This window comes from Parus major, chromosome 8 (genome assembly GCF_001522545.3).
Source record: "Parus major isolate Abel chromosome 8, Parus_major1.1, whole genome shotgun sequence".
In the NCBI taxonomy this organism is placed as follows: Eukaryota; Metazoa; Chordata; class Aves; order Passeriformes; family Paridae; genus Parus; species Parus major.
Window position 1 is genome coordinate 21,629,852 of NC_031777.1, and position 14,939 is coordinate 21,644,790.

The 14,939-nt window shown below is 44.5% G+C and overlaps 1 protein-coding gene across 3 annotated transcripts in view; it reads right to left on the reverse strand.

Moving 5' to 3' along the window:
* The window catches only part of EIF2B3 (eukaryotic translation initiation factor 2B subunit gamma), a 99,323-nt gene that overhangs the window by 1,695 nt on the left and 82,689 nt on the right, over positions 1-14,939 (reverse strand). For all 3 annotated transcript variants that reach the window (XM_015636613.3, XM_033516361.1, XM_033516362.1), the window contains exon 10: positions 8,890-8,993. In XM_015636613.3, the coding sequence (XP_015492099.1) occupies positions 8,890-8,993 (104 nt within the window). The remainder of the gene's footprint in view (positions 1-8,889; positions 8,994-14,939) is intronic.

A 14,939-nucleotide genomic window follows, 5' to 3' on the forward strand; every position in this document is an offset into this window, starting at 1 on the left:
CAGCATCAGACTGTGACATTTAGCTCTTTGCTCAGGGTACTAATCATCAACCGATAATTAGTCCTGGAACCTCACAGTAACATCCTGGAGCTCAGTCTCCAGCACTTTGGGCAGGATGAGCAGAGGTGGATGCAATGCTCAGGAAAATGAGGGGCTGACTGTACAAGTGCCAGGTGCAAGCATGATGTAGGTATCACCACACAACTTCTCCAGCACAGCTCTTGCCAATAGCCCCAAGTCCAGCCTTCAGCGCCTCTCTCCTCCTGTCCCAGACCCCACACAGCCTTGCCAAGGTACCTCAAAACCAACCTGCAGCATTTCTTGCTGTAACATTCCTCACCCCCAAACAACTTTCCCAATATATCTCAACAGGCCCTGTAGCAACTCCTGTGACTCCATTCCTGAACCTCCTCCAAGCAGACTACCTATCATGTTGATTTCTATGATGTGAATAAGACCCTGGCTACCATCCAGTGAGAGTAATTACATTATACCTCTGCAGATTAAACATGCCTTCATCTAGGCTTATAGAGAGCCATGTCAATTTATGGTTCTATATATAGGTTATCTGTAGGAATACATTTTAATAAGGAACTTCTTGCTTCATTTCAGACAGCATCCTCCATGATCCTAAATGTGCAGAGTTGGGATGAGTCCTGTCACATACCTTGCTGCAGAGGTGATACCAACTATTTGTATTTTGCACTGACATGCTTGCAGCAGCCTTATGGTGTCTTATATTTTACACCTGATGAGTTAAAAATGTTTTTTTGAGAATGGGTGAGTAAGAGCATTCCTGTTTTACAGATGGGGAAACCAAGGCAGCAGTGAGTTAGCGAGCTCAGGCAGCCAAAGCCACATGGGAAATTGGAGCCTGCATTCCTGGATCTCTCGTCCCTGTGCCTATTTCATCTCCTCCTTGATCCCTGTAGCCCAGATTCCCCAAAGTGGGCACACACGGCATGTCACTGCTACCTCAGACTTATACAAAATCACCAAACTGATTTCTTCTCATAAAGGCTTAAAGAAAACACATGAATCTGCCTGTCTAAAATCTGCGAGAAGGTTTTTAAGCGATAAAGGGAATGGTTTTGCTAGAAACAAAGCCCCATTCCGCACCCCAAGGGGATGTGATAGGCAGATAAGGATTCACCCTGCTTCCCTCTTCCATTCCCAAAGCCCTTCTTGCGGAGCGAAGGGAATTCAGACTCCAATGTGTGTGCCAGAGAGCTGAGCTATGGATAGCGTTTCATTATCAGACGTGGCTGCCAGTTGCCAGTGGCTCTGGCTGGTACCAGCAGGCTCAGTTCCCGCAGAAACTCTGCCTGAAACTCTGGGGGAGGAGGGAGAAGTACCTCACATGCTTTGCTGTTCAGCTCCCTTTCTCCTTCCCCAGCTCCCCATTAGGGATTTCTTACCAGGCTGCCTTTTATCTGACACTGGCAGGGTTACAGATGCATTCAGCCCACAGAGAAAGAAGACGGATTAGAGAAAGGACTTTGAGAAAGCCTTAAGAGTTGGACTCTTCAACCTTAAATCATGTTCAACTAGATCTTCTCAGATTGGGAGCATCTGGTGCTAAGCAAATCCAGAGCTGATCAACACATTCAACCTCCTGATTAGCACTTTGCTTCAACTTGCTGACGCAGCCCAGCCTGAAGTCAGCCTGGGTGCTTGAACCGAGTGTCCACGGAGACTTTAGGGAGTGTAAATCAAAAACCTGTCACTCGTTATATATGCATTCCTGCTTGGGAAGACATTTGTTTACATATACTGTACACTAGCCCCTTAAAAACATACGCACAAGGCGAGCTAGAGAGCAGAGCAGCTTTTGGTGCTTGGCTAAAAACAAATTGTAATGCAAATAAACAGAGGGGCGGAAATGACTGCGCAGCCCAGCACAAACCCCACCAGCAGGCTGGGGGCCGGGGACCCAGCGCTCCCCAGCCTTCCTGGCAGGTTCCTGCCAAGCCGCTCACAGAAAGGGGATGCCGGAGCATTCCTTTAAAAGCCATGTGAAAGCATCTCCTTGTTGTTTGCTCAATTAGCCCCAGACAGATTGCTGCTGCTGCTGCTGGTGGCAACGCTGGGTTGTAAAGGAGGAGGGGAAGGAGGGGAAAGGGAGGAAAAAAAAAAGAGAGGAAAAAAAGGGTTAGGGCCTAGGCCCAGGACCACCACGAAGTTTCAGCCCTCAGGGGCTCCAGAAAACGTTCAGTTTACTCACTCAATTACATACACTGTTTTATAAACCCTTTAAAATAAAATAGAAAACAGTCCCTGGCACAGAATTACTGCTCTATTATACAGCAGTGATGAAAGCCACTGCTGTGTATTTGCTCTCTTTAAAGCAAGAGATAGTTTAACTTAAAAAACTAGGCGGGGGGAGGGGTGGCTGCAGAAACGCATGCACGAAAACACGCTGTGGGTGGTTCCCACCACATTCACCCAGGACAGAAAGGATCAGAGAGTGGGAGAGAAGAGCAACTTGTCTCTGCAGTGATGGTTGGCTCTGGAAAAGCAGCCAGGTTGGGGGGGGGAGAGGAACTAAAGGGGCTTAAGGGGATGGGAAGCAGCTGAAGCTTGACTTTGGGAGGCTGGAGGGTGTTTTAAATTACATGTACAGATAAAGAAGGGAAGCAGGTGATGGGGGCTGATTTGTTTGTGTTTACAGAGCAGTGGGACTTTCCAGTCAAGGCCTGTTCTCTCCTCAGCCAAGCTTTACTTACATGATCACTGGAGACCAGGGCGACCACACTGTGGCCCCAAAGGCCAGGTGTGTCTCACAATTTCTCCTAAGTGCCAGGTCAGCCCCACTGTGCAGGCATCAGTTGAGCCCATGGGTCCCCAGCAGCAATGATCACCATGAGTGTTCCAGCTGCTCCCAGGGTGGGATGTGCAGCTCACCCCAGGGGTTGGTGGTAGGTTCAGGCAGATCAGTTCTGGACCATAGCTGGAGCCTCAGTTCCAGCCCACAGAACAGGCAGGCAGTAGAGATCTTACTTCTGCCTTACATCCAACAACCACCAGTTGTCAGTGCTGGTGGCCTCATGGTTCAGCTGAGGATTTTTTCATAGCTCAGCCAGAATGAATCCCTTTGCTCTCAAACCCTTTTGGGGAATAGATGTGTCTTCACAGTGTAAAGTAACAGTGATTCAGTGCCCAATGAGAGATGACTTTACTGTGGCTTGGAACAGATAGATTGGGGGAGTGAAAGAACAGGAGAGAGATGTATGGGAAAGTGATCAGTCACTGTCTTAGAAGAAAAGTTAGTAAAGAGAAAAGGAGACCCAGAGCTATGGATGCACCTAAGATAGCAAGCTCCTTGGGGAGGAAGTCTTCCTACTGGGACTGAGTCCTAGCAAAGTGGGTGAGAAGGGACTGGATTATATCCATCAGTGTGCTCCCATGGGCTATCCCCCCTCTCACAGCAAATACAAGCAGAGATCTCAAAACAGCAGTTTGACTGTCCACATCTTAACTTCCTGATATGATGGCAGAGGTGCCATATTTGCCTGCAGCACTGGACAAAAGCTCTTTCCTTTCTCAGCATACATTGGGGTGTTCTTCCTGGCTCTTTAATGTGGCTGGGCTCTAGTAGAGCAGAAGTGGTTATTTTCTCTGCATGGAGCATGTAAAAATATTTCCACAAGGTTATGAACTGCTGCCTTATGGGTAGACTTCAATATCAGCATGCTGTGAATGTGGCAGTACATTTAACTGGCTAACTTGGGAAGCCTCAACTTCCCTGGCTAGGAATGACAGTATCCACAAGTGTGACAGTCCCCAGCGGCAGAAGGGAGGACAAAGCATCGCTGGATGGATATTCTAGGGAAGTTTTACGCCACTGCTAAGGCCAGAACTCATAAACCATTTTTATACATCTTGGAAAGGAGGCTTATTAGGATTAGTTAGCAGTATAGTCACAGCATAGTCGCTGAAACAAAAATGTCAACTATTTAAGAGATGCCTGTTTTAACTGCCAACAATATCTTTGTCATGGACATTCAGTAGTTAAACTGCTTTAGTGAGAAATCTTACCAATCTCTCAGTTTTGCTATAAATTCACACCATTCCTACATCACCTCCAGCTCATTTTGCACCCCTGTGCACAATATACATTTGTGCACTGTTTAGTCTGTGTCTGTTCTTCATGAGCTTTCATAACTCCCATCTGCACAGCAGCATGCTTTCTGATCCCAACCCTGTGTCGTGCTAAGTGTTTTCAGTTCCTGAAGACTGCAACAGGAGGTACTCAGCATCTTGCAAGAGCAGATGCTCGCCCTTACTTGAATGCAGTGAGAGCATCAGAAAGCCTCTTGGTTCATTTCTGTCCCTATCCTGTTAAACCTTGGCTTATGTGAAGCCTCCTCACAAGCAGGAACCTATTCACATGTGAAGGTTTCATAAAAATGTACCTGCCTTCAGAGGATGACATTAGAGAAAAATGTGCTCTTTGGCCCTCATTAAAGTAAAACAATCTTATTCTGTTTCATTGAGAAGTCCTGGGACTCCAAGCTTGGAACAGGACTTGGAAAATGATTGGAAACGGGAGCCAGTCCTTACTGGATATGTGCCTTTTTCTCTTCTTGTGAGAAACCACACAGTTTTGGCTATGTGGTAAGCCTTTGAAAAGAATCTGAAGTTTGCACATGTTCTCAGGAGGGCAGCTAAAAGCTCCAGAGACTACAGTGAGCACTCCTGACCATAGAAGAGCAGCAGGCAGGCAGGGCTTCCTCCAAGCTGTATGGACCAGTGGAGCACTCTGCACAGAACCACTCCCCTTAGGTGCCCATTATGAGCCTGCCCAGGCATAAGAGAAAGGGATGCAATCCAACTGAAAGCAGTCAGGGAATGAGTGCCAGATGAAAAAAGGAGCATGGGACTGTTAGGCAAGGGGACTGGAAATAGCAGCTATGGTCAGACCAGAGGAAGTGTCAGGTGGGTGTCTGGGAATAACTGAGTAAGAGAGAAAAACAAAAGTCTCTCTGGGAGAAAGACTAGGAGAAAAACCAAAGAGAAGGCTAGGACTGGGATGAGCCTGGTGCTAGGACAGAGCCAGTCAGTGGACAGCTGTGAAGCAGGAGTCAGGATCAGGTAGGACATAGATCTAGTTGGAGCCCCACGTCTGATTCTGGAAATAAATATGCAAACAAAACATCCTTGCCCCAGTGACAACAGAGAAGAAAGCAAAGGAAAAGTGAATTTTATACTAGTTTTGCTAGCTTTATACTTCGTGTGGGTGTTTACTGTCTCTGTTCTTGGTGTTGCTTTGAAGAAAGGTTAGGCCACTTTACCTTGAAGAACAGTTAGGCTGCTTTACCATATATGCTTGTTCCTGGCTAACCACTACCAGATGTTCAACGTCCTCCCAGCCAAATCGGGCCGAGATACTCCTTTGGGAGCTGTACTTACAGTGACTCCAGGCTCATCTGACTCCTTGACTGGTCCATCACCAGCGCTCCCTCTCTCTAGTCCTACTTCACTGAGCACATGCTGCTTTTGAGCTCCTCTTTAAAACCAGGTTTATCAAAAAGATGGCAGTGTAATCTTAACGACTTGTCTTCAAATAGTGATTGAATGCTCTGTGCAATCATGTTCTTTCAGAATGCTGTCTGCCATTTCCTATTCCTCTAAAAATTACTGCCTTTTTCTTAGGTACCAACATGTTTTTCAAACTGCTACCTGGTGAGGTAGCTTTCACAAAGCCCATCTGTTAAGCCTCTGCTAGCAAATTCCTTTAAGTATCAAAGAGGAAGGAAAGTGGAAGCTTCCAAGGCATGGTAATAAAAGCAGTAGGAGAATAGTAGGGCTCTCAGGAGGCATGGCTTGGAAATCCAGAAGTTAAATAAAGTGCCATACCTTGACTTCAATAGAGACATTTAAAAATACCATCTCTGGCCAGTTCTGTGACAGGTCCAACAGGGCTGAAGTCAATGCATTGGATGACACTGCTGACAGTTACCTGCACTCCTGTGTCTCCAATTTTCTTAATTAGTTTGAAAATACCAGGTTGCTTGTGATCTACCCCTGTAAGCAGTGTTGGAGTATTCCCTCTATTTAGGTGTTCAGAGATTTGCCAAGCCCATTATTAAGTGATGAGGTCTCCCACCGTGTCCCCAGGGAGATTATCCCACAGCCTACAAGACCACATCGTTAGGAAAATGCTCCAGATAGCCAACCTAAATTGTGTTTAATTCAATCCCATTACTCCCAGCTGTACCATTTGGACCACCCTAAATATACCCATATTATTCTGCAGAAGGAGAAGGATGAGAGCTGGTTTAAGTTACGTTTGCCTATCATTTGTGGTAGCTGTTCTCCTGCCATCCTCCTTGCATGGGACTGGAATTCATTTTATGAAAGGAGGTCAGTGCACCACTGGCTCAAAGAGCTCTTGTACCCCAAGTTGCCTGGGCAGTGTGGCCAGGACTCATATGGTAGAGCAGGGAGCACAGAGCCAGTTCTGCAGCAAAGTCAACTGTGGGATCTGCTTGGGGCTGTGTAGTATGATTCAGGGATATTTCTACCTTTGATGAATCCTGGCTGATGTTCTGGAATAAGGGATGGCTATATTTTTATTTTTTTTTCATGTTTCTGGGAAGGTGTATGGAGTTTTGCTGAGGAGGTTTCTACTCCCAGAAACTGGAATGTGTAACTCCCAGACTAGGGTCAGCAGCCAGCAGCTACTGCTTATGTCTGCTGAAGGGTGATCAGCTTGCAAGAAAAGGTGGCTCCTACCCAAGTGAATTAGGCTTTTTCATAACCCAGCCATGGAAGCTCAGGTTTGAAGAAGGAAAAGTTACCAAACAGAAAAACACAGCCAAAGTCTTGATGAAGGGGCAATATAGAAACAGATTTACAGGGCCACACCAAAAGCTTGGCACAAGATACAGGAAGTCTTGGGCAGGGGAAAGGAAGTCATGACATGCTTTCACAGCAAAAAAGAGAAGACCCAGTTTACTACGGGACCAGTCAAGGTCAGAAGAGACATGCTGGGCTGGAAAGACTCCATGGTGCAGGAAATAAGTCATGAACTTCACAGACAGATCCCAGACCACCAAGGTAAACCTGACCCCCAGCCCAGAGAAATTCTAGAATGGTTAGGAAACTGAGGCAGAAAAATGAACTGAGGCTTTACTATTTTTTCTTGTTCAGCATAATGGTGTATTTATAATCTACTTGAATATGTCCCTGCTAATGTCAATTATACATTTCTAAACAGTTTTACTAGAGAGCCCCCAGTCTCCAGCTAACCCAAGAAGTGGTTTTAAACTTTGGGGAGGGGAACAGTGTAATCTCAAGAACAGGCAAATGATCCATGATACAGCTCTGTTACTCTGTTACATATTCAGACCCTGAAAAATACTGAGACAAGGATGACAAGGACAATCAAGAAGAAAGACCAGTTTTCATACTACAATGCAGACTAGGATCTGCACCCTAGAAGATACTTCCGAAGCATCTCTGATCAAGGTCAAAGGGTGATATTTCTGTTTGGTATCATCTACTAAAGAAATCAAATATATTCCTATTTCCTAAAATATTAGCTAATCTTACACCGTGTCCTCATAGTTCACACTGCAGGTTAACAACCAAACGTGACCCAGTTCATCTCTCCTGGTGATTCATGCATGTGTGTAGATGCAGCACTTAGGGACATGGTTTAATGGTAGACTTGGCAGTGCCAGGTTTATGGTTGGACTTGATGATATGAAAGGACATTTTCAACCTAAATGATTCTATGACAGGGGGCAGTGAACCCCACAAAGGACACCGATTCAGACTGGTGTGATGGACAAAGCTATGAGTAGACACAGTCACACAGAGACCAAGAGCACAGTGATCTCGCTGTATTACCTACAGCATCAGTTTTGCTACTGCAAGATCAATACTTTGTTTTCATGAGTCCTTTTTACTTTTAGTTTCAATTTAAGGAAAATTTGTCATATGCAAAGCTGACAATAGGTTACGCTATACTACATTACGTTCAAACCCTGCTCCGCATCAAGACACTTAGATTTGGGAATCTACCCACAAAGACAAAGCAAGCAAATAAATCCTGATCTAACTAAATAACTTCACATGGAGCCTGCAAAGGAACTCACTTTTGTCCTCAGTCCACACACTGGAGCAGGGATCTGCCAAACCCCAACCATAAATATTCATTAAAAAGCCTCTGCTTGGGATGCAGTCACTGAAACAGCCATTTCCTGCCCATTATCTCTTAGGGCAGGAAATCAACAGTTCCACTCATGCGGTTACCACCAAGCCCTCACCACGCGCACTCCCACTGGATTGGCTGAACCCTGTATAAATGAGAGCCACGTAGCTGTATCCTTTCTGAAGCCCCAAAATAGTACTTCATGGCAGTAAAGCAGACCTGAACGTGGCTGCCCTTGCATTTCATATTGAGCACAGCAGCTCCTAAAATGATGCTCCACCTTGAGCTTTTGCTTGGAGCAAAGTGAATGGGAGCATACTGGCACTGTGGGTTGGGACCATGTACAGAGAAGAATGTTTGTGTGATCAATAATTTGCCTGCTTTGCCCCTATCACTGACAAAGATTACTAGTCAAAATAATGGCTCCTTCTGCTGAGGACAACCTCAGGCTGATCTAATTGTGGTCTCTGGGAAAAGACTGTCTCAGCACCCAAGCTTGTTCTTTATAAGAACAACAGAACTTTGCTGCCAACTTCAGAGGAGCAAGCCCCTGAACTTATGCCAAGAAGCTGTACTTTCCATGAAAAACAAATCCTGATATTATAGGACACCCCAGTGCAGAACTGCCACAGTTTACTAGCACTTCATGAAGAAGCAGGAGTAAAATCTCAAGGACAAAGTTCTGAAAATTATTACAAATGCACAGTAAATACAGCTTTTGTACTTACCTTTGGTTTCCAGCCTCTGATCACTTCCAATCAAACAGTCCTTGATGTCTGCACCCTTCTCTATCACAGCATTATGACAAATAACACTGCCCTGAAGACAGCACCTACAACAAAAACACAAGCAAAGCAAGAAAATAATTTAAATAACAGGTACAAAACAAAGGTATCTGCTGGAATATCTAATGACTCTGTGACATGATCCTGTAAGTAGGTTCAGTTCAGCTCTTTTCTCAAAAACTCTGTTCTCTTGATCCTCACACACAGTTGCTGAAAAAACATAAATGCCAGGTGTCAGATGGGGCTTGCAAAAAAGAATTTGTAGTTTTATCTCCTGTTAGAACAGCTTTCCTCTACATTTCCTCAACAGAATAAATACTTAACTGAATAAATAAAGATTTGGGACCTGGATCAAGTCTTGTATTTTCCACAGTCAGTCTGGGTAACTGTGGGGGTGGCTTCTCTGCTCAGCTCCCCAGCTAAAAACAGGAGCTGCAGCCCCTTCTTTCTCTGCAAATTTTTCTGAGCAGTTTTATACATTCCAGCTTGTCAGGCACTAAGAAAAGGTGGAGAGAAGGGGCAGATCAACAGCTCAGCTGGTTGGCTTTGTTCATGTTACATTCAAGCACCCAAACATGATTATTCTGCAGTACTAAACCAATGAAACTCACACTAGACCTACACTACCTGCCTTGGGTATCTTCACGCTCTTGTTGCCTTTGACACTACTAAGTCTGAAATGCTACAGAGGATGGAACTTTAGCAAAAGCCACCTTATTCCAAAATGCATTTGAATCTGTAATAATCAGCTTTCAAATCTGCCAGTCCCACTGTCCAGAGAGGAAAGGAGTTCAGAGTCCAACTGCTGGGTTTGTATCTTCTCTGCTGAGAGGTTCTGAGTTACTGCATTGCTCTGAGCCCCTTCTTCCAGTAAGCTGGAACTTGTCAGTCTTTACTAGTATCTGTGATGCGTCCTGAAATGCTGTTCCCTCAGCATGATGAGTCATGTTAAATAGCATTAATTGTAATTTCTTTCAAAGCTACAGAGAAGAAAATAGCTGTGAATCAAATGTTTCTTTCCTTATTTTCACATGTGCCAAGGTAGACAGGAGTCATTGAAGGACAGAAAACACAGCTAAGATGTATCTAAAAATACTAACACCCACTGAAACCAGCTGATTGGGAAGAGGGTATAAGCAAGATCTATAATCCTGGAGAGATGCAGGTAATCTGTTCCCCCTAGAAAACCCAATATTAATCCTACTGTGAACCATAGCATCTCATATCTGCTTCCCGGTATTTCTGTCAATATTAATTCTAATAACTGTGAACATTATTGTTCACCAACAATCAGTTGTCCAACAACTGATCTCTGTCAAAACCAGACATTTTTGGCTTCAGTGACCTTCTGCACAGTGAGTTGCACAGTTTAATGACCTGCGGCCATTCCCCACCTTGGTTATGGGCACCAGCACTCCTCTCTGCACTAGTGAAGCACAGCTGCAGTGTACCATCAAGCTGGCTTGTGGACAGAACTGTTAGCCTGGAGTCTGGACTAACAGAGGGGTTTTGGTATCAGGTCAAAGCCCAGAGCCTCAATTCTGTATTGAATGGAATTGTTAGTCAGCCAAGGTCCTCAGAAGTGTGAAACATTGATCCTCATTCCAGACTGCTGATCCCAAAATTAATTCATAGTATTTTCCTGCTTACACAACATTATTATCTAGAACAAAGAATTTATCATTAAATATATTACAATTCTGTTGCTTGTGTGAGTCAGAGCAAAAACCATCTGCCCCACAAAACCACCATTAATTCTGCAGGAGTAAAAGCAATAAAACTGGACCTCAGTTGCAGTGGTTCACAGTTAAAACCCCCTGTGAACAGACTGTCCCCTCTGAACAATTATTCTTTTAACTCACTTAAACTCCCCCTCTGCTGACCTATAAGGAGGCAATATGAGCAATTATTCTACAAGCAACCAGCTCAGGTTGCTTTGGCAAGGTTTTTACTAACATGTTAATAAGATAAAAAGCGGCAAAGATACACAGCAGACCCCTGCCTGTCTTTGCTCTCACACTGTCATGATCTGCTTCCTTTCCAATAGCCTTGTGTGTGCCTGCACAGTGACTCAGGCCATTGTCCTGTGCAACAGCAGCTGCTGAGAACAAGAGCAATTTGGCATTTATGCCAGGCTAAGGAAGGGATCAGTGGAAGCAGGACTGCCCACTGCTGCCATCCTGACTTAGCTTTCAACAGGACTAGCAAAAGGAATGGGAGAAGTTGCTCATTTCCCACTGAAATGGCTCCTATCCAAAACATGCGTTCCAGCATACCTCCTCCTTCATTGCTTTGAGCCAGTCAGATGAAAGCTTTCCCCTGCAAACTTTCAGGTTCCCACCATCTATCACTTTTCCTGAGCATGAGAGCAGCTGTGAGTGCACTGCACCTCTCAGCATTACCCTCATGCAGGAGGATATTCCCCAAAAGAGAGGGGATTTAAGCTGTCGGTCTGGAGTTCAAGCTGGAGAATTCTGCATGTGTGTTCAGAGCTTACTTGAGCACAGGCTTTCAACTCCCCGAGAAAGAATAGCATTGTAACCAAGAAACTGCTGATGACATTAACATCAAAGATAATGGGGGTTCCTGCCAAACCATTTTTTGGGAGGGACAGGCCAGGGAACCAAGATGAACTTGTCTGTGCCAGGTGCTTGCAAATCAACCCTTCCCTGGTGCCAGGGTAAAACAAAACCCAAGAACTCCACCACCCCAGGAGTTTCTTAAAACTTATAAACCCAACCAACTGCAGAAGTTTTAAAGCCATACAACGCTCAGATTACCCCAATCACACAAACCAGCAGCAAATCCGGCTTTTATTGCTCAAGTGGAACAAAACTTCAAGAGATAAAAACACAATTTGTGGGTGTTCCCTTCACCCGCTGACAGATGTAACACAGCCATTTTGAAACCACTTGTAAATGCCTTTTTTCTTAAAAAAAAAAAAAAAAGTTATAAAGCCTGCCAAGAGAAGTATTTTTTGTGTTTATTTAATTTTTACTATTTTTTTCAAGTTGAAGAGTGAGGAATAAACTTTTATTCTCTTACAGGGTAAATATCAGATCTGATGGCACTGCTGTACTCTCCTTGGCTAAAATGCCACCACAGTTCCTGCCTTCCATAACAATTAGGTGCTATTAGCCCTCAAAGGTGCTCTGACAGCATCCAGCTTCATCAGCTCTGGTGTGTGTGTGCATATGCACACATTGATGTACTGCTTTATAATGCAAACCATATTTATTTTTTCCCCTGAAAATGTAGTATATTTTTAAACTTTTCAGCACGGTGAAAACGGATATCTCCTGACCTTAAAATCCAAAGAGCATGTTCAAACCCACAAGAGGAACTAATTTGGGGCATTTGATTTACGGCTGAAATTTCAATTTGAATTTGTTTTAAGTGTAATCACAAACTGAAATTTGTTTTAAGTGTAATCACAAACTGGCAGCTGGGTGTTTTTCAGAAAATAAATAAAAATATTCAGTGTGCGTCTGCATTCTAGAGAGAGCATTTTACAAGCCCAGTCCTGTAGTGGGAACAGATGTAGCTAAAGCATTAATTTGTTCTACAGGTACAATGTGCAAATGGGAGCATATGAGAGTGTGTGCCTACGTCTGTGTCTGTGTGTCCGCTACGTGCCTGCATCTGAGAGACAGAGCCTGACTTTGGGGTGGGTTTTTTTGAAAGTGAGAGAACAAGAGCAAAAGGAGTAGTGGCCAAGGAGGCATGGGGGGATTACAAGGATTTAGGTCTTTAAACTGCAGACCACCTAACAAGATCACTCTGAAATGCCACTAATTTCAGTTAAGGCCACAGACCTCCCTTCCTCTGCCCTCCCTCTCTCCCCCATTGTAAACAACTAATCCCAGCAGAAAACAACAGAGAGCAAAATGTACACACATTCTGCAACATTCCAGGTCCTTCTTTATCTTTTATTTATTTTTCTAAAAGGTCAGCGTATGTATGGAGGGAGGGGGGAGGGGAAGAAAGCCAAAAAAACCTCAAGTCCATCTCTTGTGTGGGCTTGAAGGAAGCTGGGAGAAAGCAAAGTCCAAGAGCACACAATATGGAGCTTTTATAGCACAGCAATTCCTGGACTCAGCTTACTTTCCCCTCCCTCTATTTGTGGCAAAGTCACATAGCTTTAAACCAAAGGACAGGGTGGTCGATTACATCTGAAAGAAATGTAAAGAATTGGGAAAGAATTCCATCTCCTGTCGAAATTATAAATAAGGAAGTATTAATCCCAGAGACAAGCTGATTTATGTGGCCTTGGAACTGCTGACTTTCAGCCCTAGTATCGGTCTATAAATCAAACTCTTAAATCAAGTGTGTCAATTGCTGCAGCACTGTGATACTCAGGCAAAGCAAAGCACCTACCACTGAAAGCAGGAAGATTGCCAGGGGACTGAGGTGCCATACCCTCCTTAATTTTCTAAAGTGTAAATCTGAGATCAAACATCCTTTGGGGGAATGGGAAATCAAAATACGCAGTGCTCAGCACACCGGGAGCAAGCAGCAGGAGACCAAGACACAACCCCCTAATTACAGGCTACCCACTGATTATTTAGGACTCTGTGATTAAAGTGATGAACGCTCCTGGGAGAAAGGGGCTTAAGTAACTGAGGTCAAGACCTCAACTGCAGCTCTCGCCCTGGTTGTGCAAGCTTAGGAAGGTATGAATGTCACAGGTTTGCCTTATAGCAAATCTCCTGAAATGCCAATGGAAGTTATCCAGGCCTGGTACTTAATCCAATTGTGCCAAAACCCTGACATAATCTCTGTTGGGCAGCAAGGCAAATGAGGTGTCTATAATGCAATGCTTAAAACTGTAGACTCACAAGAAAGCCTGGAGCACAAAGCCTAGGACAGCCTGTTGGTACCGATCTGCCGTGCCAAGAAGTTGGGTCTCTTGTGCCTCCAGATGAGCAACGAAACAGAGAGACTGATGCAGGAGTTAAAAGCAAAGGGTGACATGCCTCAGCAGCTACTTTGCTGACTGAGAGGGAACAGATGTGAATTCGCCTGGGAGCAACATCCCCTTCTGCCCTGACCAAGAAGATAACAGTCACCACAGGCACCTTAACAACAGTAAGAGGTGGCAAGGAGTCAGGAAGAGCTCTAAAACATACCAGCAACCCCTGAAGGAATCCCCTGCTAGCTAGTGAACTGGTGGCTGGGACTCATGATCACAGGGGTGAGGCACAAAGACCATGGAAAAACAGGGGAGAGACAAAAACACAATTACGGAACTTGGGAACCTAAAACGTTGCCTTTGCCAACATGCTTTACACACCAATACATTTTTACACCAACACACTCTTACACATGAACACAAGAACTGCGGGCACTATGAATCTCACATTATATACTCAAGTAAATACCAAAGCCTGCAATAGATGCCAGCAGTACATGCTATAATTTATAGATACATTTCAAAGCAAGCATTCGCAAGTGAATTTGGGCTTTGATCTGCTGTTTTTCCCCTTGGGGGTAACAAAACCATTCTACCAACCCCTCTAAATTCTTTGCCCGTCTCTGAGGGTGTTTTCACTAAAGAACTTGTTTCATGTCTCTTTTCTAGCCAAGCTCATCACTGTGGTATGGCTCCTTTACACTTCTTCCCCACACCCTAAACATTTTGCATTACATACTGCATATACTTGCCAGCACTCGTATTTTCCAGTGAAAGTTCAACTGACCTTAAAGGATTGCCTCAAACCTACCTTAATGTGTTTTATTAAGTGAAACTTAGGGTGCGGGAGGAGGTCGCCAGGAAGGTCATGCCTCACCTCTGAAACTTCAGCTACATCCAGCTGATCTTGGAATACGCAAATTGGTGGGCTTTTATGTCGCTGCAAGCTCGGGTTTGCACACTTCAGCAAAAGTACACTGCAAGGAGTTTACACCAAGAAACTCCTCACACAGGAAAATTGACAACCCTCTGGATTCTCTTTTGCAGAGTCGAAGGGCCAAGTCCTACACAATTTTACAGA